General features: G+C 38.4%; 1 protein-coding gene across 1 annotated transcript in view; it reads left to right on the forward strand.

Annotated features, from left to right (window-relative positions):
- Positions 1-20210: 20210 nt before the first annotated feature.
- Positions 20211-22664, forward strand: part of SLC16A10 (solute carrier family 16 member 10) — a 96087-nt gene continuing 93633 nt past the window's right edge. The window contains exon 1 of the mRNA XM_039870499.1: positions 20211-20544. Coding sequence (XP_039726433.1) covers positions 20211-20544 — 334 coding nt within the window. The remainder of the gene's footprint in view (positions 20545-22664) is intronic.

The raw sequence follows: 22664 nt of genomic DNA on the forward strand, positions 1-22664 counted from the left end.
TAAAAAAAAAGAAAAAAGAAAGAAAAGAACCTCATTTCTGGAGCAAAATTCACTCTTCCAGTCTTGTTTTCTCTGTATTTACTGCCTCCATTTATTAACAAGAGAGATTTCTGCCTCCTGGGCTTTTGAGGGCACCCATTCTGTGAGAGAGATGGAAATTTTATACTTCACATTCTTGGCTCACATGGGCAGAACTGGCAGGCAGACCACTTGCTTTCTGTCACTTTGGCTCAAGGAAGGCCCAGCTGCTCCTGGGAGAGCCACCGTTTGTTGCCTCCTAAGAAATTGCTTTTCCAGTAAATAGAACCAGGCAGCTTTAATTTGGCAATCTGGAACAGGCTCCACAATATACTGATGAGCGAGAAAAAAAAAAAGGGCAGACACCGTGTGTGTATAATATGCTACCACGAGGGGGAGAAGATGAAAGAACATTTATTCATAAGTAAATATTTGAGTATATGTCAAATATCTCTGGAAGAGCACACAACAGACTGGAACCAGTATTATGTTTGTGGAGAAGTGGTGGCTGAGAGATATGGATGGGAGAGACTCCTTTTTCATATATGCCCTTTTTGCATTTTGAATTTTTTATCAGTACATGTTATAAAATAACCTATTCAAATAAGTTATTTCCAATCAAAGCAATTTATGCAGCCCCTAAAAGTAATATTTATGAAACACATATAATATAGCTTATAATATCATTTTAAATGAACCATTATATGTATGTATAAAACAAACCAAAGTGACAATAAGCAAAACCCCAGTGTATATAGAAAAAGACTGGAAGGAGATACACCACAAGGTTAATGGTAGTTTCTGAAATGATAAGTATTCTCTCCTTTTTTCATTATATCTTCTTTTTCATAATGGTGAAAAAATAAACAAACCTTGTAACAAAGAAAAAAAATTGCTTTTCCTTCTCAGGATGCAGCAACTGAGCTGCCCAGAAGAGAGCTGTCCACATGGTCTTAACTCCCCAGTGGCTTAAAGGGTTAGGTTTTCTGCCAGTTCTCCTCTCCTCTCTATACCCTTGCCTGTCATTCTTCATCCTTAATCTCCCAGCTGTTAGTCCAATCTTTCATTTTAAAATTAAAATATCACCAAACAGCTCTCCTACTTAAAGACTCTGAGCAGAGCTCCATTCACATGATAAAACCCAAATATCTAGTGTGGTAGAAAAAGTTCTTTGTGGTATATTCCCAGCCTGTCCCTCTGGCTGCATCCTCTACCACTGCCTAAATTACACCAACCTTCAGTTTCTTAATGTTCCTTGAACAAAATATCTTCTTTACAATTCTGTACTTTAGTACATGCCGCTCTCCTTGCAGAATTACCTGAATTATCACCTCCTCCCTGAAGTTTTCCCAACTTCCCTGGGTAGTAGTTTCAATTCCCTCCTTTGTGTGTTTTGGAACAGGCCTTAATCCTCGCCACTACACGAGAACAGTGATTGTATATTATATCTTTCTTCTTTATGTTCCCAGAGCCTTCCTTGCACAATGCTCAGCACATAGTACATGCTCGAAACACTGAATGAATTAATGAAAGGTTTGCATTTCTTCTGTACTCCTCCTATGTTATATTGGCCCTTAAATGTTGTCAAATAACTGGGTGACACAGAGCTGTGGACCAGAGGGGTCTTTAGTAAAGGAAACTTCCCTCTCACCTGTTTCCCTGGTTCTTCCCCTCCAGCCCTGTCCCCCTTATCTCTCAATCAGCAATCCTAGGCTATGTGGGTGGTAGTATGCATAATGAAATACCTAAGCCTTTGATTTGAGTCCGTTCTTTATTTTCATCTTAATCAACTCTATTCTTTCCAATGGTTTAATAAATAAGCATAACTTCTCTCTTAACATCAGGCTACAAATGGAGCAAAAGGATTCTGTTACAGCTAAGAGTCATCCGAGCAAGCAGAGGAAAGGGGAGCATCGAAACTGTGCGGGGAGAAAAATGGCTTTCAGGCTCTTGGAAGAGAGTTGCCCACTCTGATCCTCTGGCTTTGATCTCCAGGGCTTCATTAGAACAAGGTATTATCTTTAACCAGCTCTTTGTTTCTATGCCAGGAATATAGACCAAGGCGTTGTACTTAGAGACACACACACAAAAAGAATAACAACAAGAGTCAGACATATCACAACATTAGGAGACAGGTCCTTTTTAACACACTCAAAAAGATTCAGGAGGCTTTGGCTAGAAGTAAATGCCAAAGATTTATTGAAGGGTCTTAGGGTCCTGCATTCTTAGCCTCTAGATTGGTCCAAGATGGTAATCTTCAGCTATCTGGTGGTCTAAAAAATGCAACAATTTCTTCTTGAGGTCATTCGGATGATCATCTGAGGCAGGCATTGACGCACAGCAAACTGATATATATCCAGGCATTGACTAAGGACTGGAAGGTTCAGACATTTAAGTTCCCAGGCTAGTTAAGGCAAGAATAAAATTGTTTCCTCATGCCTCAGCCTACTTTATTTTAATAATTTAGCAGCTTGACCATAGTGAATCCATTTTATTTCTTCACTCTATTCCTCAGTTCTTATCTGGCAGAGAAAAGAAGCAGGAGCAGCTTATCTGTGATCTAGAAACAGGGGAGGAAGTAATCCCTGACTGCAGTTAACCAGCTCCCTGCCACTGCTGCCCCCGAGCTGCAGTTCCTGCTGACCAGAGGAGACCCAGGCCTAGGACTTCTTGAAGGCGGCTGCTATTATCACACATCCAGAGGGAGATCCTCACATGGGCAGAGTGGAGACAGAGAAGACACCAAGACTTCTGAATGGTCACAGACAGCATCCTCTTCTCTGGGAGGATGGTAGTGCCATTCATAGAACAAGATCAGGGGGTAGGTGGTTTCTCTTTTACTGGCTGTGAAACCTTGGAGTCATTTTTGCCCCTTTTGTGCACATTTCCTTCCCCTCACCAGCTTATCATCTAATGCGTTGCCAAGTCCCACTGAGTCTACCTCACGGAATCTCTCTAGCATTCACCAACCTTCTTCATCCTCACTGCCATGGCAGAACACAAAAGTGGGAGAGGGGCCACTGCCACTGTCAACCCCTCCTCTCTAACCATGACCTTCTTCTTGTCTGTATTAGTTTCCTAGGTTTATTGTAACAATATCACAAATTAAGTGAAACAACAGAAATTTGTTCTCTCACAGTTCTAGAGGCTAGAAGTCCAAAATCAAGGTGTTGGCAAGGTGGGTTCTTTCTATAGGCCCTTAAGGAGAATCTGTCTTATGCCTCTCTCATAGCTTCTGGTATTGCTTGGTTCCTAGATGCATAACTCCGGAGTCTGCCTCTCTCTGTTTCGCCTCTCTCTGTGTATACCCCTGTGTCTCTGTTTTCTTATAAGGACACCAGTCATTGGATTTAGTGCCCCGCCTAATGCAACATCATGTCATCTGAACTAATTACATCTGCAGGAGCCTATTTCCAAAGCAGGTCACACTCTGAGGTTCTGAGGACTTTCGGACGGCACTGTTCAACCCAGTACACAGTTTCTCCAGCTATCACAATCTCACACGCACGCGTCCTTTTTCCTCTGTGAGGACCTTCAGTCTCACTGTGTCTCTACTTTGTCCGCGTGTGTCAGTCTTCTGTTGACCTCTGACATTTCTATACAGCCTTGCCCACACAGTTGATGACCTGGACCTTCCTACCCCTTCCTCTGACATTCTCTTGCTCACTCCACAGTCTGCCTCCCTCCATGGGACACACAGGCTTCTGTCATTTGCTAAAAGAAACTGCACACCTGTGAGGACTACAAACTCAGCAAAACCTCCGTCTCCAGTCGCAGCTGGATACTCCATGACCATCAGCAGCTTTCAATGACTCTTGCAAAGCTTTGCCTTTCTTCCCAAGCCCCACAAGACCAACCCTCCATCTCAGGAATTGACTCCCCACTTTGCTGAGAAAGTTGAGCCACAAAGCTTTCTGCTCAACCTGCTCCCCCTTCATTTTACGTACATTTACAACAAACCTCACCTTCTCTGCCCTTGTCACAGGGTGATCTGTCTCCTCTGCTCAGACCAGTCCATTCCCCTCATAGCCCTCTGGGAGCTTCCTTCTTCAGCTGTCTCTGCTTGTCTCTTAACCTGCACCCATGATCAAATCCCTCTAGTATTAAAACATGCCCTCCTCTGATCCTGTTTCCTTCTAGCTAATACCTTCTTCCTTCCATCCTTTCCTCCTTCCCTCCCTCTCTCTTTCTCTCTCTCATTAGCTAAGCTACTTGTAATGTCTCTATGGTTTACTTATTCTCTGTTCCCATTCACTAAGAAGCCACCTGCTTCACAGAGCATCCCTTTCAATGAGGTGCGGTCATTCTTCCTTCCCTCCTTCCTCTTAACCCCAATGTTGCAGAACTGCCCTGTTGGTATTCTCATATCTTCCAGATTCAGAGCAGGATGACCTTGTGTATCACATGTGTCAAGAATATAAAGTCAGCTGGTTCTGGCCACACCGTTTTCTCCAAAGCCTAGTTAGGGCATCTGTTTTCCTTGATGTGGCTGGATGAATGGAGTGGGCCACATAGGCTGAGAAAGACAGCAACTTAATAGAACAAAGAAACCGACCTCGTCTCTGAGGATCTCCTCCCTGTGGATGCTGCCGCCGCCACCGCCTTCAATGAGCAGCAGCTACTGGCAATTTAGGCAGGGAAATAGAGGAAGGGTACTGAGAGGATGGCTCTCCCAGTGGTGCCAGCACCCTTACGACCTGGGGCCTACATGTGCATAACATAGCACAGGAAGCAGGAATTTCACTTCATGTGCGGCTTTCTGGGCCCTGTCTTTGTCAGCTCATCCCCTCTCCTACGCTTCGATGGGACAGCAGTGGGACAACTTCTCCTCTTTCCCATGTGCAGGCTCTCTCTGTTATCCTCTGAGGCCAATAACAGCCACCAGTTATTAAACACGATATGTCAGGCTCTGAGTTATGTGCCTTACATATCACTTCCTCTAGTCCTTACAGTAACCTAGTGAGGCAGGTACTATTTTTTTTCCATTTTATAGGTGAGAAATTAAGACTTAAAGAGGTTATTAAGTAACTTGCCCAGTATCATGTTGCCAGTCAGTAACAGACACGCACCCAAGCCTTGGCTTGCGTGATGCCAAGGCACATGCTTATGGCCACCACTCCAGCCTACTTTCTTTCCTCCAAAAGTCAACCTTAATCTCAAGTTTCTCCTGATCTCATGCATAATGGTTTGGGGTGCCTTTATAAGATGTGAGCTTCCTGAATGACACAATTCTCCCTCTTCTTGCCTAGTAGCTCTCTCTTCCATTATCTATCATGGAAATACATGAGGGGTGTAGGTAGAGAGGGAGTGATTGAAAAGGGCACAACAGATAGGAGCTCTTACTAGATTCCATCATACTTGATTAAGTTAGGACAAGGATTCGAGTTGTGTTCGTTTTCATATCAGTAGGGCCCTAAAATATGTGCTGAACAAAGGAAGACACTTTTACTCCTCATCAAAATCTACAAGCACATTAATTTGTCTTGATGTGGAAAATGTTACAGAAGCAGATTCTCATCTTGACTCTCTTCCTGCTGCACTATCAAAATGTCATCTCAACATCCTTGCTGAGATGCCCTGGCATAGGGAGGCCTTAAAAGTCTGTTGTCAAAGACTTGCAGATGGTTTGGACATAAAGTTTTCACAAAGATTTAATGTGATAATTTAGGTAACACCTGGCACAATCTTTATTAAAAGGGAAGTGTTTAGTAAAGTACAAAACATATATTGATATAGCTAATTCTCTAAGGTAGTATCCAAATGAATGAGGCAAATGGGGTATTTTAAAAAATAGGGGGAAAAAAAACTTTTCTGTTTGCGAGGCTAGTAGATAAAATTGCTTGAAATTTTTTTAGCGATTCCTGGACACCATCCATTTCCTGATTCTGCCTGTTGCCCTCATCCTGAGCATACACGCACATCAATGTAGCTGACTGGTTTCCAGTACTGTTTTCTAGATTTCTTGACATGTTGTTTTCTTGATTTCTAATCTAACAAGGAGAACCTGGTTTCACAGCTTTTTATCCCAATTAAAATTATTCTACAACAGCAGTAAGAGGAGTGAAAAAGTTTGTATCATACCAACTGCCAACTCTTCATAAAGAGTTGCTCAGTTTTTTTTAAAAAAAAGAGGCCAGTGTGTGGCTGACCCACAGTGTCCCCTCACCTAGAGATTATTAGTAGGCAATGGCAAGGATCCCATCCAAGGGACAAAGGCAGCAGATTTAGGACTTCTGGGGAGCCAAGGTATTGCCTCTGACCATCATTAGGAGATAGATGTTCTACAGGGAAGAAAGAAATAAGAAGGGGCCAGAAAGCTTTGCCAAGGGAAAAAAGAATTAAGGAGAATAGCAAACGTTTGATGATCCTATGAAAACAAAAAATGTCATAGATCAAGAATAGGAAGCTTTATATATTCTCTCACTTCTTCATTTTCTCTGGTGTTTATTCATCCATTCAACCAACATTCGGTGCATTGAGTGGGCACCAAACTAAGTCCCAGATGACGGTGCAAGGATGGAGTCTAGATTCTTAACTTTAAATAGCTCACATTATATGACCAAAATGAGGTGGTGTTTGTGAAAGTGGCTGGTGAATGACACAACACTACGATGTGTTGGTTATTCTTCTAGCAGTTAATACAGTGGCTGGCATAAAACACCAAAAAGGGCTTCTTGAGTCTTTCAGAGCTGGAGAACCCGATGTTCTGAACTTCGTCTTCTCATAACCATGTGACCTTTAGTGACTTACCCTCTGGGGTTGAGTTAAAGGATACAACCATACCATCAGACTACCATCTTTGAAGTGCTGTATTTGTGAATTGGGCTCCATCCTGAAGTTTGTTAAAGTACCTGGAGTTAGAATAATACATTAATGCTTCTCAATTATAAATCCCTTCAAATCTCATGGAAGAAAACTGACAAAACTGTTGAACAAAGAGTTCCTTTTCTGTGTAGGAATGTAGTCATCTCAATTGGGAACCACTGGTTAAATTATAACCTTATGCTGGTGCTTGCATTAGCTTTTGTCTTTCTCCTGTTGACCTTTGGGAAGCTGTAATGAGTTTTGTTATCTAATTTGGAAATTAATTTGCTTGTCAAGTTTTGAGACTTACTAGTTTTGAGAGATTTACAATAATTGTGCCAAATAAGTCCCTCATTTTTTTATATCATAAAATGACCATTAGTGGATATAAATATAATAAACAGAAAATTTTCAAAGGTTGTTTGACCATCCAAGCCCATATCGCTCTTAATTTGTGTCAGGTCAGGGCAGAAATCCTGGAGTGAAATGTGGCCAGAAACCACAGAGTAGAGAAGTTTAACAGTTCCTTACATTCCAGAATGAGTGGAGAGGAGTCAGAATTTGACCCTACAGTCTCATAAATGCTTTATGACTATCATTATTACTCTAAAGCTATCAGGTGGTATAGACATGCACAACTATAGTGGGAATTGAGTAGTGCATCTATGTTTTGTGACAGAGATTACTTTATTAGGATTACTTTATTAATTTATTAGGATAAATTCATCATAAGTGGCAAAGATTTATTTTCCATTAAAACATTTTGATACATTTTATATGATAAATGAATATTCATTATTGAAAAATTAGAAAATATAGATAAATGAAAAGAGAAAAAAACCTCAAAACTCCATTCTATAAGAAAAAAACACACATATACTTTTAAAATTAAAAAATGAAATTATATTATTTGTAACAGAAAAAATACTCAGAAACTAAGATCGAAATATCTGTTTTCATATTCCTGTGCTAGAAGAGTTAGCACCTAGAAAGCGGTAGAGGTGGAGGCTGACATTTCTGTTATAAATTATAAATACAAAAGGAAATGAACACTTTGGAAAAAAAAAAAAACCTTGATATTGAGGCAATTTTTATATGTTACTTTATGTTATATTTTCATGGTATTACATGAAGTTATAGAACTTAGTTCCTTATTTCCTCTGGTTAATCCTCATCGATGTTCATCGAATTGTTTGCTGGTCGGTAATGTTCAGGTGTTCTACTTAATCTGTTAGGTATTGTGGTGATTATTATACTCAAGTACCAAACTTGTTAGGAATCAGCCTGGCACAGTGCAATGTACCTAGTAGGTACTCAAGGAGTGTTTGTTGAATAAGTGTATATGTCTACAGTATTTAAACCATAATTTTAAATATTCTTTGAGAGAAGAAGCCTAGTATGATGTACTCACATAGAGTTCATAGGTCTTAATCTTCAGAACATTGTTTACTTAAGAAACTTGATTGACATGCACAAAGTGTAGACTGACACCATTATAGAGACTGAATGACATGCCTCATAAAGTACCCCAGAGTTTGTCTGGAAGCCTGGACCATTTGACTACTAAGAGAAAAATTTGCGTCTTAGCAACAATGAATTAACTGCAAACTTTTGGGAAAAACTTATGCCCTTTATCACAAGGAAGAAAGAATAGGCCAAGGGTGCTGGTTTAACAATTCCCTGTTAGAAAATGATAAAGTTTATTTCATAAGCAAGGAGAATTCTAGTGAAAAGGAAATGACTTGCTTGAGGTCATGCAGCTAGCTAATGACAATAACAGGACTAGAACCGAGGTCTCCTGAATCCTGATTTGTTACTTTCTTACCACCATGGTCCCTAATAGCATGCGTCCTTCAAATGCGAGGTCAGTGGCCTCAATTTTGAATGCTTTCATATTATATTACTAACTATGAAAAGCAAACGCTTACCATAATTATGGTAGACAGAATAATGGCCTCCTGAAGAAGTCCACGTCCTAAAAAGCCTCAGAATCTGTGAATATGCTACTTCATATGGTAAAGGTGATTAAGTTAAACATTCTAAAATAAAGAGATTATCCTGGCTTATATGTATGGGCCCAAAGTAATCACAAGAGTCCTTATAAGAGGAGTCAAGACTGTCAGTCAGAAAAGATATGCTGGAATTCCCTAGATGTTGGAAGAGGCAAGGAACAGTTTTTAAAACCCTTGGAGCCTCCAGAAGGAACCAGTCCTGATGACACCTTGATTTTATCCCAGTAACTCATTTCAGAGTTCTGCCCTCCAAAACTGTATGAGAATCAATTTGTGTTGCTTTAAGCCACTAAATTTGTAGTAATTTATAGGAAACCAATACAATCTTCATTTTAAAACAGTTCTAATCTATTAATTTTTATTAGACTACTGAAGGTGGATAGGTGGTAGAAGAAATCCTTTTTGCTCTGTGGGTGGTCAAATATCTTCCACTTTGTATTTCAAAAGCTTTGTAATGTTTTGTGTTTATCATATTCATCTATTTTTGTCTCTTCTTTAGTCAAACTTTCTGTTTATATATCCCATTCATATATTTTCTACTCCTATTTATGCAAACTGTTTTATAAAGAGCTTATTAGGTCACTTAGTGAGTCAGGGAGAGTGAAAATGGAAGCTTCTATTTGTGCCTTCCATCACAAACCTCCCACACATGTCTCATTCTTCCTCCCTTTCCTAATTCTTTCTTCTCTTTGTTTTTCTTGTTCTCAAGATACACCTTTTCTCTTGCACCTTCTTTTCTGTCCCTCTGCTCCATTTAATTCCATTTAATCATCTACTTTCTTCCTTTCTTTTTCTGTGGAGCTCTTTCTCATCCTGTTACATTTTTCAGTTTCCATCTGATTTTGCTCAAAATAGTCCACTTTCCCTACTTCACCTACACTCTCCAAAATTTCTCACCCAGTGGTTGAAAACCAATCAGAGAATTCAGAGATCCTCAGTTTGAAGGGATTTCAAAGATCATCTGTCTAACTCCCCATTCATGTTTGTTCATACCTCTTCCTTGATATATTTGACAAAACTTCACAGCTTCCGTAAGTTTTTTGTTTTGTTTTGTTTGTGAGGCATAGGCTCAGCCTTCACTTGAACACCCCCAGGATAGAGAGCTCATGCATCAGGAAATTCCAGACTGATTGGTTTAAAATTCTACTCTTGGGAGAGTTTGGAACTGCAATTAAGTTAGTTATTGTTTTGGTTTGGCGACTTGGCTTAGCAAAAGTGCCTCATTATGGGGTCTGTTGTTCCTTTTTAAGAGAGATTTACTACATGTATTAGTTTGCTAGGGCTGCTGTAACAAAATATCATGAACTAGGTGGCTCAAACAACAGAAATTTATTTTCTCACAGTTCTGGAGGCTAGAAGTCCAAGATCAAGGTGTCAGCAGATTTGGTCTCTTCTGAAGCCTCTCTCTTTGGTTTACAGATGGCTGCCTTCTTCCTGTGTCTTCACATGGCATTTCCTAGGTTTTCTGTCTGTCTGTCTGTCTGTCCTAATACCAACTGGGATTAGGGCCCACTTTAATGGCCACATTCTAACTTAATTACCTTTTTATAGGCCCTATCTCCAAATACAGTCACATACAGGATTTGGCCTTCAATGTATGAATTTTCTTGGGAAAAGGGACACAATTTTGTCCACAGTACCATGATTCTGATTTTATTTAAAAAATGCACATTAAAAAAAAATGACTGGAAAGAAATGTAGTAGATCCGTGGTTTTGTGAGCAATCCTGAAGATTTACAATATGTGGTAATTAGTAAATAACTTTGCTGTGGTATAAATCTTAGTCATTGGCCCATCGAAGATGGCCTGTGACAAATACTCACTGGGCATCCTCATCTCATTGGGCTTCCTTATAATTCACTCATCATCTTGGATGCAGCAATTTTCATTAAGGGTTAAAAGAGTCACATCATTTTTATGGTGATCACATATCATAATTTATAGGGGAAGTATGCTACAAAGGTATTTACAAAATAGATGCTCTATCTCCCATAAATATATAAATAATAACAATATTAAAGGTTAAGAGAGGTTATTTGAGTGATGTGATAATGAGTTACTTTAATTGTATTGTTTTTTTTCATGGCATTTACTATAATAAACACATATGACTTTTATAACTGGGAAACAAATTTTATTGTTTAAAAAATACTACATGGAAGCAACCGAAGTGTCCTATGATAAATGATTGGCTAAAGAAGCTGTGGTACATATATACAATGGAATATTACTCAGCCATAAGAAGAGATGAAATACTGCCATTTGCAACAATATGGATGAATAATCATACTAAACAAAATAAGCCATATGGAAAAGGTTGAAAATCACATGATATCACTTATATGTGGGATGTAAACCTAAAAGCAACAAATGAACAGGACAAACAAGCAGAGACTCATGGACATGGACCATAAACCAGTGGTTACCAGAGGGGAGGGGGAAAAATAAAAAAATAAAATGTTAAAATAAATAAATAGAAGTTAAAAAAAAATACTAAAAATTTTCCACCTGAAAATATGGGCTCAAAATTGATGTGTTCAATTTTATGTTTTGTGATTCTTTAAAATTGTTTTGAATTCTATTCAATTGATTCAACAAATATTTGTTGTGTGCTTATACTGTGCTTGATGCTATGGTTCAAAGCTTCATGAGACATAATCTGACTTTTCTGAAAATTCTTACTCTAGTTAAAGAGACTGAAAACCACTCTAATGACTATGGAATCTGCCATAATATGGAAGCCTGCAGAATAAATCAATAAAAACTTCACAGAGGTGGCTTCCATTTTAGAGTTAAACTTTGAAGGTAGAGTAAGATTTAACCATTCAGAAAAGGCAAAAGGATGTCATTTCAAAAGTGAGGTCTGCAGGGAGGCAGATATGGAGGTGTTTCTACCTGTTCCTGAAAGGAAAAGCAGGCCTTAAGCCTGGAGAATAGTGTTAGGGCAAGGCCATGGTGGAGAATGAGTTGGTAGAGGCAAGTTTTTGGCAGTGAGACTAGTTAGAAATTCATTATGGTGGTCCAAGAGAACTGATAAGGAATCATTAGAGAACTATTCACTAAATGGGGAGTCAGGGGCCAGTCAGAAGACTATCTGGAGCTAGAGTTGGCAGCATTGTGTTTGGGGGAACTAACGAAGACATATATCAAGGAGGATCCCCAGCGTCTTAGCTTGGACTTGGGAGGACTTGGGGGGATGCTAAGGAAGGAGCAGGTCGAGGGGATATCTGAAAGAGGTGAGGAAGTGAAGATCAGAGAATTAATTCAGTCTCAACAAATTCTTCATGTATTATTTGTACAAGTCAATGCTGAAGAATCTCTGTGCATATATTTTTAACCAAAGTATTCACAATAAGGTTTCTAGGTTATGTGTGTGTGTGTTTAAATTTTATTTCTGTTATAGCAGTTCAGCAGTTCTCCAGTTTTCTACCAAATAATCACCATTATGGTACTATTACTATTTTATGATTTGGAGAATAAAGACACAGAAAGATTATTTTTTAGAATTTTCCATAGCCATTAAGGTATTATAAAACAATTTTTGGCTACTCAATTTAAAATATTAATTAAAATGGTTGCCTAACAAATATCATGTATTGCATTACATATAGCATAACTGGAACTCCATGACCACATAATCTGGCGCTTTAGTCTTTAGTATACTCAATTTAATTCAAATATTTAATAAGCATCTATGCTGAATTAGACTAGGTGGAGAGTGGGAAAGTGTTAATATTTAGCTAAAAAATGAGACTGTCCTGAATAGGAGACTGACATTTCTGAATAGTGTAAGGAGTCAAGTAAGGATATTTTAGTTAATAAATAATACACTTAAATAGTATTTAAGTACAGATGAAAAAGCCTATAGAGATGTAAAATTACTGTTGGCATTTAAAGAACAATTACGTATTTTTATATTTTATAAATCTTTTTATTTCACAATCTCAAAGAGCTTAATAAATAAGAACTCGTTAAGGAACATACCGTCACTATGAAATAGTTATATATAAACAGTTTTATATTTTCGAATGGAGAAGGTGAGGCAAGAGGTCAGTCCAACATCACAATGTAAGTTAGTTGCAGAAATAAAATATAGTTTTTCTTGACACTCAAAACTTTGCTTTATTCAGCAACTGTATCACATTTGGAAGTAAATACTTTCTTTTATAAAACATTCAAACAAAAAATCTGATTAAAATCTTTCCCTTTGGTATGTGCAAAATAAGAATACTAAACACAAGTTTAATACCCTTCTTACATCAATGGGTAGATTATCCAGACAGAAAATCAATAAGGAAGCAATGACCTTAAATGTCATGTTAGACCAGACTGACTTAACATAGATGTACAGAATATTTTGTCCAAAAACTACAGCATACGCATTCTTTTCAAGTGTACCTGGAACATTCTCCAAGATTAATCATTTATTAGGTCACATAACAGGTGTCAATAAATTCAAGAAGATTGAAATTATATCAAGCACCTTTTCTTTCCACAATGGCATGAAACTAGAAATCAACTACAGAGAGAAAACTGGAAAGAACACAAACATGTGGAGACTAAACAACATGCTTTTAAAACAACCAATGCATCAAAGAGGAAATTCAACAGGAAATCAAAAAATACTTTGAGACAAATGAAAATAAAAACACAATTTTCCAAAATTTGTGGGATGTAGCAAAAACAATTCTAAGAGTGAAGTTCATAGCTGTACATGCCTACCTCAAGAAACAAGAAAAATCCCAAATAAACAACTTAATTTTACACCAGGAACTAGAAGAAGAAGAACAAACAAAACTCAAAGTAAGTAGAGGAAGGAAATAATTAAGATCAGAATGGAAATAAACAAAATAGAGACTAAAAAACAATGAAACTAAGAGCTGCTTCTTTCAAAGGATAAACATAAGTGACAAACCTTTAGCCAGACTCACCAAGAAAAGAGAGAGCCAACATAAATAAAATCATAAGTGAAAGGAGTGTTATAACTGATATCACAGAAATACAAAGGATCTTTAAAGAATACTATGAACAATTATATGGCAACAAAGTAGACAGCCTAGAAGAAATGGATAAATTTCTAGAAACATACAAGCTTCCAAGACTGAACCAGGAAGAAACAGAAAATCTGAACAGAATGATTGCTAGCAATGAAATTGAAGCATTAATCAAAGAACTCCCAACAAACAAAAGTCCAGGACCAGACAGCCTTGCAGGAGATTTCTATCAAACATTTAAAGAATTAATACCTATCCTTCTCAAACTATTCTAAAAAATTGAAGAGGAAGGAATGCTTTTAAACTCATTCTATGAGGCCACTATTTCCCTGATACCAAAACCAGACAGAGACATTACAAAGAAAGGAAAATTACAGATCAATATTCCTGACCAACGTAGATGCAAAAATTCTCAACCAAATATTAGCAAATCAAATTCAACAATCTATTAAAAGGATTATACACCATTATCAAGTGATATTTATTCCAGGGATGCAAGGATGATTCAACTTCTGTAAATCAACCAATAGGGTACATCACCATCAATAAAACCAAGGATAAAAATCGTATGATTATCTCAATAGCTGCAGATAAAGCATTTGGAAAAATTCTTTTTGATCCATTTATGATAAAAATTCTCAAAAAAGTAAGTATAGAGAGAACTTACCTCAACATAATAAAGGCTATATATGCAAGCTCCCAGTTAATGTCATATTTAATGATGACGCTGAAAGCTTTTTCTCTAAGATCAGGAAAAAGACAAGGATTTAATAGTGGCTCTCACCACTATTATTCAATACGATATTGGAAGTTTTAGCCACAGAAATCAGACAAATTGGAAAGGAAGAAATAAAACTGACATTATTTACAGATGACGTGATTGTATAGAAAACTCTAAAGACTTCACCCCAAAACTGTTAGAATAAATGAATTCAGTAAAGTTGCAGTATACAAAATTATTGTATAGAAATCTGTTGTGTTTCTATACACTAATAATGAACAATCAGAAGGGGAAATTAAGAAAATTCCTTTTACAATTGCATCAAAAAGCACAAAATCTAGGAATAAACTTAACCAAGGAGGTGAAAAACCCATACCCTGAAAACTATGAGACATTGAAGAAAGAAACTGAAGAGAACACAAATGGTATCATGACCGTGGACTGGAAAGATTAATATTGTTAAAATGTTCTTGCTACCCAAAGTAATATACAGATTCAATGTGATCCCTTTTAAAATACCAATGGCATTCTTTCAGAATGAGAACAACTAATCCTAAAATTTATATGGTACCATAAAGCCCCTGAATAGCCAAAGCAATCTTGAGAAAGAACAAAGTGGATGAAATCGTGCTCCCTGATATTAAATTATACCACAAAACAATGTGTTACTAGCACAAAAACAGTTATCAATGTGAGAGAATTGAGAACCCAGAAATAAATCCTCACTTATATGTTCAATTAATCTATGATAAAGGAGGCAAGAATATACAATGAGGTAAGGACAGTCTTTTCAATAAGTGGTGTTGGGAAAACTGGACAGATACAAACAAATAAAACTGGACCACTCTCTTACAACATAAACAAAAATAAACTCAAAATGGATTAAAGACTTAACTGTAAGACCCGAAACCTTAAAGCTCTTAGAAGAAAACATAAGCAAAAAACTCTTTGACATAATTGTTAGTAATATCTTTTTGGATATTTCTCTTTGGGCAAGGAAAACAAAAACAAAAATAAACAAATGAGACTACATCAAACTAAAAAGTTTCAGCACAACAAAGAAAACCATTAGAAAAACAACTTACTGAATGGGAGAAGATATTTGAAAATGATATATCCGATAAGGGGTTAGTATCCAAACTATATAAGGAACTTATACAACTCAATAGCAAGAAAACAAACAATCTGATTAAAAAATGGGCAGAGGAGGGAGCGGGGAGGTAGACGGGGTAAAGGAGGTCAAATATGTGGTGACAGAAAGAAATCTAACAATGGGAGGTGAATACACAGTGTACATATATATATGTCTTGCTGTTAAAGTATACAGCTGAAACTTATTAAATTTCATTAATCAATGTCACTATAAAAAATTAATTAATTAAAAAAATGAGCAGAGGATATGACGTGAGTAGACATTTCTCCAAAAAAGACACTTAGATGGCCAACAAACATATGAAAAGATGTTTAACATCACTAATCATCAGGGAAATGCAAATCAAAGCCACAATGAGATACCACCTCACACCTATCAGAATGGCTAGTATCATAAAGTCAACAAATAACAAGTGTTGGCAAGGATGTGAGGAAAAGGGAACCAGAATGCACTGTTGGTGGGATTGCAAACTGGTGCAGCCAGTATAGAAAACTGAGGAGATTCCTCAAAAAATTAAAAATAGAATTACTACATGACCCAGTAGTTCCTTTTTGGATGTTTCTCTGGGTATTTATCTGAGGAAATCCAAAACATAATTCGAAAAGATATCTGCACCCTTATGTTCACTGCACCATTATTTACAATAGTCAAGATATGGAAACAATTTAGGTGTCCATCGATAGATGAATAGTTAAAGATGTGCACACAATGGAAAATACTCAGCAATAAATAGAATGAAATCTTGTCATTTACAACAACTTATTTCACTTCATGCTAAATGAAATAAGTCAGAAAGAGGACAATATATGTTTTCACTTGGATGTGGAATCTAAAAAAAAAAGAAACGAACAAACAAAAAAAAAAGACTCACAGAAACAGAGCATAAACTGATGGTTGCAGAGGTAAGGAAAGTGTAGAGATGGGTGAGAAAGGTGAAGGAGAATAAGAGGTACAAACTTCCAGTTATAAAATAAGCTGCAGAGATAGTGTAAAGCATGGGAAATATAGCCAATAATATTGTAATAATTTTGCACGGTGACAGATGGTTACTAGACTTAAGTGTGGTGATCACATTGTGAGGTATATAAATATCAAATCACTGTTGTACACCTGAAACTACTATAATATTGTATGCCCACTTTAACAAAAAATTTTTTCAAAATGCTGAGTCAAACTTGCTTAATTTAATAAGATTTCCGTCCAGAATCTAATTTGGGGTTCAAGATATCTTTTTCATGGAGCTTAGAAACTTAACACTTTAATATCATTGTTTACGGCACTTTATAGTTTTCAAAATGCTTTCATTTTATTATTTCATTTAACATCATGACATCTTTTCTTTCACTAATTTAGAAATTTGAGAAAAGCAAAGGAAAGCAGTAGAGATAAAAGCTATGCAAATACCTAGAGTAACTGGATTGGAACTTCAGTTTTTATTGGTAAACTTCAGCATATATCCTTCTCTCAGACCATAGTCTGAAAGAATACTTTGCCCTGGAGTTAACTGAGCTAAACAGATCAATTTAGTAGTGGGAGATATTTTGTATCAGCTTTTGTAAGTGGTGCCTTTTGTGAATTGGGACAAGAGTAACCGGTGGAAAATAATGTAATAGTTGAGGACTAGGATGTCTAAAATCCTAAATTTAAATGTTTTTATATTTTAATTTCCTGGTCTGATATATTTATGAATAAATAAAGGTCATATCTATAAAAATGTATATAACCACTTGAATTACTTTGAATCCAATAAAACAAGGTTATGAGAATTCGTTAGAAACATTGATATCATCAATAGTAATAATGGTAATAACTGCTAACATTTCCTAAGAGCTTACTTTGTGCTAAGTGCTTTGTAGATGTTAGTCCTTTAATCCTATAAGTCAGAGCTGCTCCTAAATCAATCTTACCTGAAAAATGTCAAACTTTAATCTGAAATTGGGGTACATTATATAATATTTAGAAATAATGTTGACCCACGAATAGGGAAGAATTTTGAGAATGAGTTATGCATTCAAAAATAACATTTCTTAGCCTCTGTATACAAATATATATATATAGCACTTATATGTAAAATAAAAGTTGAAAAATAAACTGTATCATGTTTACTACATGGTTTTGCACACACATAGTTTTACAAGAATGAGATCATAATACATATACTCTTTTAAAAAATAAACTTTAGAACAGTTTTAGATTTATATAAAGATAGTATAGAGTTCCCATACCCCTTCATCCAGTTTCTCTTATCAGTAACATCTTAATTAGTATGCATTTTTTACAATTAATGAGCCAATCTTAGTAATGGACTAAAGTCCGTATTTTACTCAGATTTCCTTAATTTTTACCTAATGTTCTTATTCTATACTGGGATCTCGTCCCAACATTATATTTAATTGTCATGTCTCTGGTCTCTCTTGGCTGTGACAGTTTCTCAGACTTTGCTTGTTTTAGGTGTCCTTGACAGTTTTGAGAAGTACCCATCAGTTATTTTGTGGAATATCCCTCAATTGGGATTTATCTGATTTTTTTTTTTTTTTAATTAGACTGGGGTTATGGGTTTTTGGGACGGAGACCACAAAGGTAAAGTGCCGTTTTCATCACATCATACCAGAGATACATACTCGATCACCTGGCTGAAGTAGTATTTGTCAGTTTCAACACTCTAAAGTCCACCCTGCATCTCCGCCTTTTCCATACTGCTCTCTTTGGAAGGAAGTTGCTATGCACAGCCCACTCTTAAGGAGTGAGGTGTTATACTTAACCTCCTTGAGGTTGGACTATCTACGTAAATTATTGGGAATTTTTCTGCAGGAGTGATTTGTCTACCTCTACCCAACCCCCCCCCCCCCCCATTTGTAATCATTTACTTATATCAGTATTGATTCATAGATATTTATTTTGTATTTTGGGTTATAATCCATACTTTTTTTTGATATACTGTCTTTGCCCAATAAAATGTTATGGACAATTTTGAAAGTCGATAGAGGTGAACATCATAACTTTTAGAGATTATATATTATGTATTTAACTAATTTTCTACTGATGTACATTTTTGCTTCCAGTTTTCCCTTACTTCCAGCAGTGATGGAATAATATCCTTGTACATTCATTTTTGTGCATTTGTGTGACTATTCTTAGTTTATTATTCTAACCCTATCCTGAAGACACATTATACTTGAGTTATGTTCCTTGCTCCTCAAACACACCCTGCTTTTTCTTAGATTACACTATATTATCTAGAATGCTCTTCCCCTCTCTTTGCTCACTGAAGTTCACTGTTTGATTCAGGGCTCACCTCAAAGGCTACTTGCTGTAGAAGCTCTTCTTTAGTGTGTGAGGATAATCTACTGGTTCCATCCCACTTTGTTGAACATGTATTATAACGTTTATCATGTGAACCTTCTATGTGAAGGCTTTTTCCTCTTAGTTTATGAACTGGTAGAGTAAGAAAAGTGATCTATCATACTTATCTGTGTACTCCATCACAGTGGTGGGTATGTAAAGTAACTAGCATATTTTGATTTTGAAGTGTTGAATCTGAGTAACTGAGAAATTAAGAAGTGTGCTCAGTATTGCATAGGTCTTCCCTTCTTTTACATACATTGTTGTTCCATGCTTCAGGGAGACAGGAATTGCATATAAATGTAGTTTTTGTTTGAAGTGAAAACATCTGTGCCGTAGTTTAAAAGTAGCCGTCAAAAATGTTTATTTGTAGACTTTGGTATTACAGTCTGCATCTTCCAAAATGAGCACCTACGATGTGCCAAGTATTCATTGGAAACTGTATGAAGAAATGAAGTAATTAAATAAGGCCTCTGATCCTTCCGACTTCCTTTTTAAGTAAGCAGGTGGCATAATGTTTCTTACATGTTATAATTAGTAATTAGAGGTGAATGCCAAAAAAAACCAAAACCAAAACAAAACAGAGACAACATTTATTTGGTTGTGAGGCAGTGTCAGTGCGCTGAGACTAAAGATCCTAGACCGCTGTCCTGCTGACCCACCCAGCCTGCACCCAGGAGGCGACGCACCTCTTCCGTTAACACTTTGAGGCGGGGTGACCTACACATCTGTGACCCCCCACTGGGTAGGAGGAGGCCCCACAGTGGGCGCGCGCGCAGACACAGCCAACCGTGAGCACCTGGGTTCGCGCTCCGCGGGGGGTGGGAGGTGGGCCCCGCCTCCGCTCTCCTGAAGCCCAATCGTCTGGAGACTCTGGCCACGCCCCCAGCTGGCGGGGCAGGGGGCGTCTTTAAGAGTCGGCGGCGGCGCCCCGGGATTCGTAGCTGTGGCCCAGGAGGCACGCGCCCCAAACCCTGAGGCTCTTTTGCGCAGCCGCCTTCTTCGCGGCAGCCTCCGCGCCCTGCGCCGCCCTCCCATCGGGGGCTCCAGGCTCTCGCCTCGGCCTCGCTAGCCCGGCCGGCCGGCTCTGGGCAGCTCCTCCGGGAGCCCGGCGGGAGCCCGCGCCCCCAGCGCTCTCCCGGCGCCCGAAGGGGCCGCCTGGGGCCATGGTGCTCTCCCCGGCCAAGCCCGCCGCCACGCGGGGGACGAGCGAGGCAGAGTTGCTCGACCCGACGCCTGGGGGGGCCGCTCTGCTGCCCGGCCTGGCACCCTCTGACGGCCCCGAGACGGCCGCCGAGAGGGCGGAGGTGGAGCTGGCGCGGCCGGCGGGCGCCGAGCCCCCTCAGCCTCCGGAGGGCGGCTGGGGCTGGCTGGTGATGCTGGCGGCCATGTGGTGCAACGGGTCGGTGTTCGGCATCCAGAACGCCTGCGGGGTGCTCTTCGTGTCCATGCTGAAGACCTTCGGGTCCGCGGAAGATAACCAGATGATCTTCAAGACAGGTGAGACCAAACGCCCGCCCCGGCCAGCCCCGGGGGACAGGCTCAGACCCCCGGAGCGAATCCTTCGTGCGCAGTGTGTGTCTGCGCTCTCGTGTGCTCTTTGGAGGGTGCGCGAGGGTGTGAGATGCGGGTCTGTCCAATCGCAAACGCAGCCTGCCGCTCCTGGGGCCTCGGTGAGCCTGTCTTTATATTGAATCCAGATGTAGGGACTGTGTGTTTGGAAACAAGTCGCCTAACTTAATTTGCCTAGATCTTCCTGCTTCCTCTCTGCAGAGCACTGGCTAAGAGTCTACGGTAGACTTTCCTCTTAATTTTTGAAAACTAACAGACCATCCAAACCCAACAACACAGCACTGTCGTTTTTACTGTCTATTTCATGACCATGGCCATTGGGTTTGTACATCTGCCTCCGGGATGTGTGTGTTGGGGGAAGGCAGGGTTGATGAGATGAAACAGATTTATTCCAAGGTAAAGGGGAGTTCTGAAGGGAGCCCTCCAAGAGCCACGGTTTCGTGTTTTTTTGGGGGAAGTAGGGGGCACTCTGTGCTGAATATAGAAAACATAGGAAGTAGCTAGTTTAGGGACTGGGAAGAGGAAGGTGAGGGCTTGCCCTTTCCTGTTGTGTTCTTCGTGGTATTTAACAATTTACCAGACTACATGAAAAAGATGCAGACTCAATATGTTTTTCTGTGTAGGGCATTATTTCGTGTTCTCTTGACTGATTAGGCAAAAAACAAGTCCAAGACCTTCTGTATAACTCTTTTACATACATTATTTCACTTCATCCTGTAAGCAGGAGTTGTCAACCCCATTTTAGGTGAGCCTACTGAAGCTTGGTGAAATAGTATATTGGTGAGTAGCAGAATGGAGGTAGAACGCACATCTTATGACTTAAAGGACTAAGTGATTTCCATTACTAAAATCAGGCTCCCTCCCTGCCATTTGGGGAACTTTATGTGATTAATAGTCTTTTTTTAACTTCAATTTTATATTTTTTTTGGAGTGAATATTCCTTAGGTTTTTAGTGTGCATGTAATGAATATGCAAAACTTAAATTCTAAGGCAGAGATAATGTTGAGTTTTAAAATCTTATATAAATAATGTTATATATATCATTTTGGAATTTGCTTTTCTTCTGTTATGTCTGCAATTTATCTATATGTAATACCTCAATTTGAGCTGGTAGCTTAAATTCTTTATTATACTTTTTATGCGTTCTCCCTTTAATAGATATTTAGATGACTTCCAAACTTACTATGAACACCTCTGCAGTGAATATTCTTGTACATTGTCTCTTTGTGCATGTATTAAATAAGGTACCATATTTACCCTGGAATTTCTGTTCCATAAATAGCTCATAGCTCTTGAAGCTGCTGTGTTATGCAGGTCACAGGGCTAGATACAAAGTGTTAAAAATGTAATATCATATACTTACTTTTTAAGGAAGGAAAACATTATAAAGTTTAGCAGGATAGATATGAATATGTAAGAGTAAACAAAAATAATTTTGTGTCTTTTCTGAGTATCAGGTATCTATCTGGGAAGGAAAGGCTCAAGGAGTCTGGATTGACAGACTCCTTAACCATTGTAAGACTATTTCCGTCAGCATTTAGTATATTCTTGCCTAGGATTATAGGTTTTTAATGCAGTCAAAACAAGAAGACAACAGTCTTTAGTTTACTACTGTTTTTGGAAGCTCAGGTGAGTAGATCCATTGTTGTCTTGTTTTTTTTTTTTTTCCTTCCTTTTTTCGAGATGGTGAGCATCTGCTGGAAAAAGACCAGCTTTGCCAGGAATCACTTTTGCAGTGTCGAAGCCTCCACTTACCAAGTTCTTATTGGCTACAATATCTCAATACTGGGTAGCAGAAGGTGAGAGAGGAGACAAGAACCTGCTCTTGAAATTTTTGAAACACTATAGTTTTAGTTTTGGTGAATATCTTCCTCCATTTACTCAGTTAAGTCCTTGACAACTTTCCGTCACGTTTGAGTATGTGTGCGTGTGTATCACACAAATAGTTATACAGGTATGCCATTTAAATACTGAAGATCTTTGTGCTTATCTGCATAATTGCCATGCTCGGTTGTGCCCTTGCACAGAGGTGCCCACCTCAGGGTAAA

Source organism: Pteropus medius, unplaced genomic scaffold, assembly GCF_902729225.1.
Source record: "Pteropus medius unplaced genomic scaffold, Ma_sr-lr_union100, whole genome shotgun sequence".
Lineage (NCBI taxonomy): Eukaryota > Metazoa > Chordata > Mammalia > Chiroptera > Pteropodidae > Pteropus > Pteropus medius.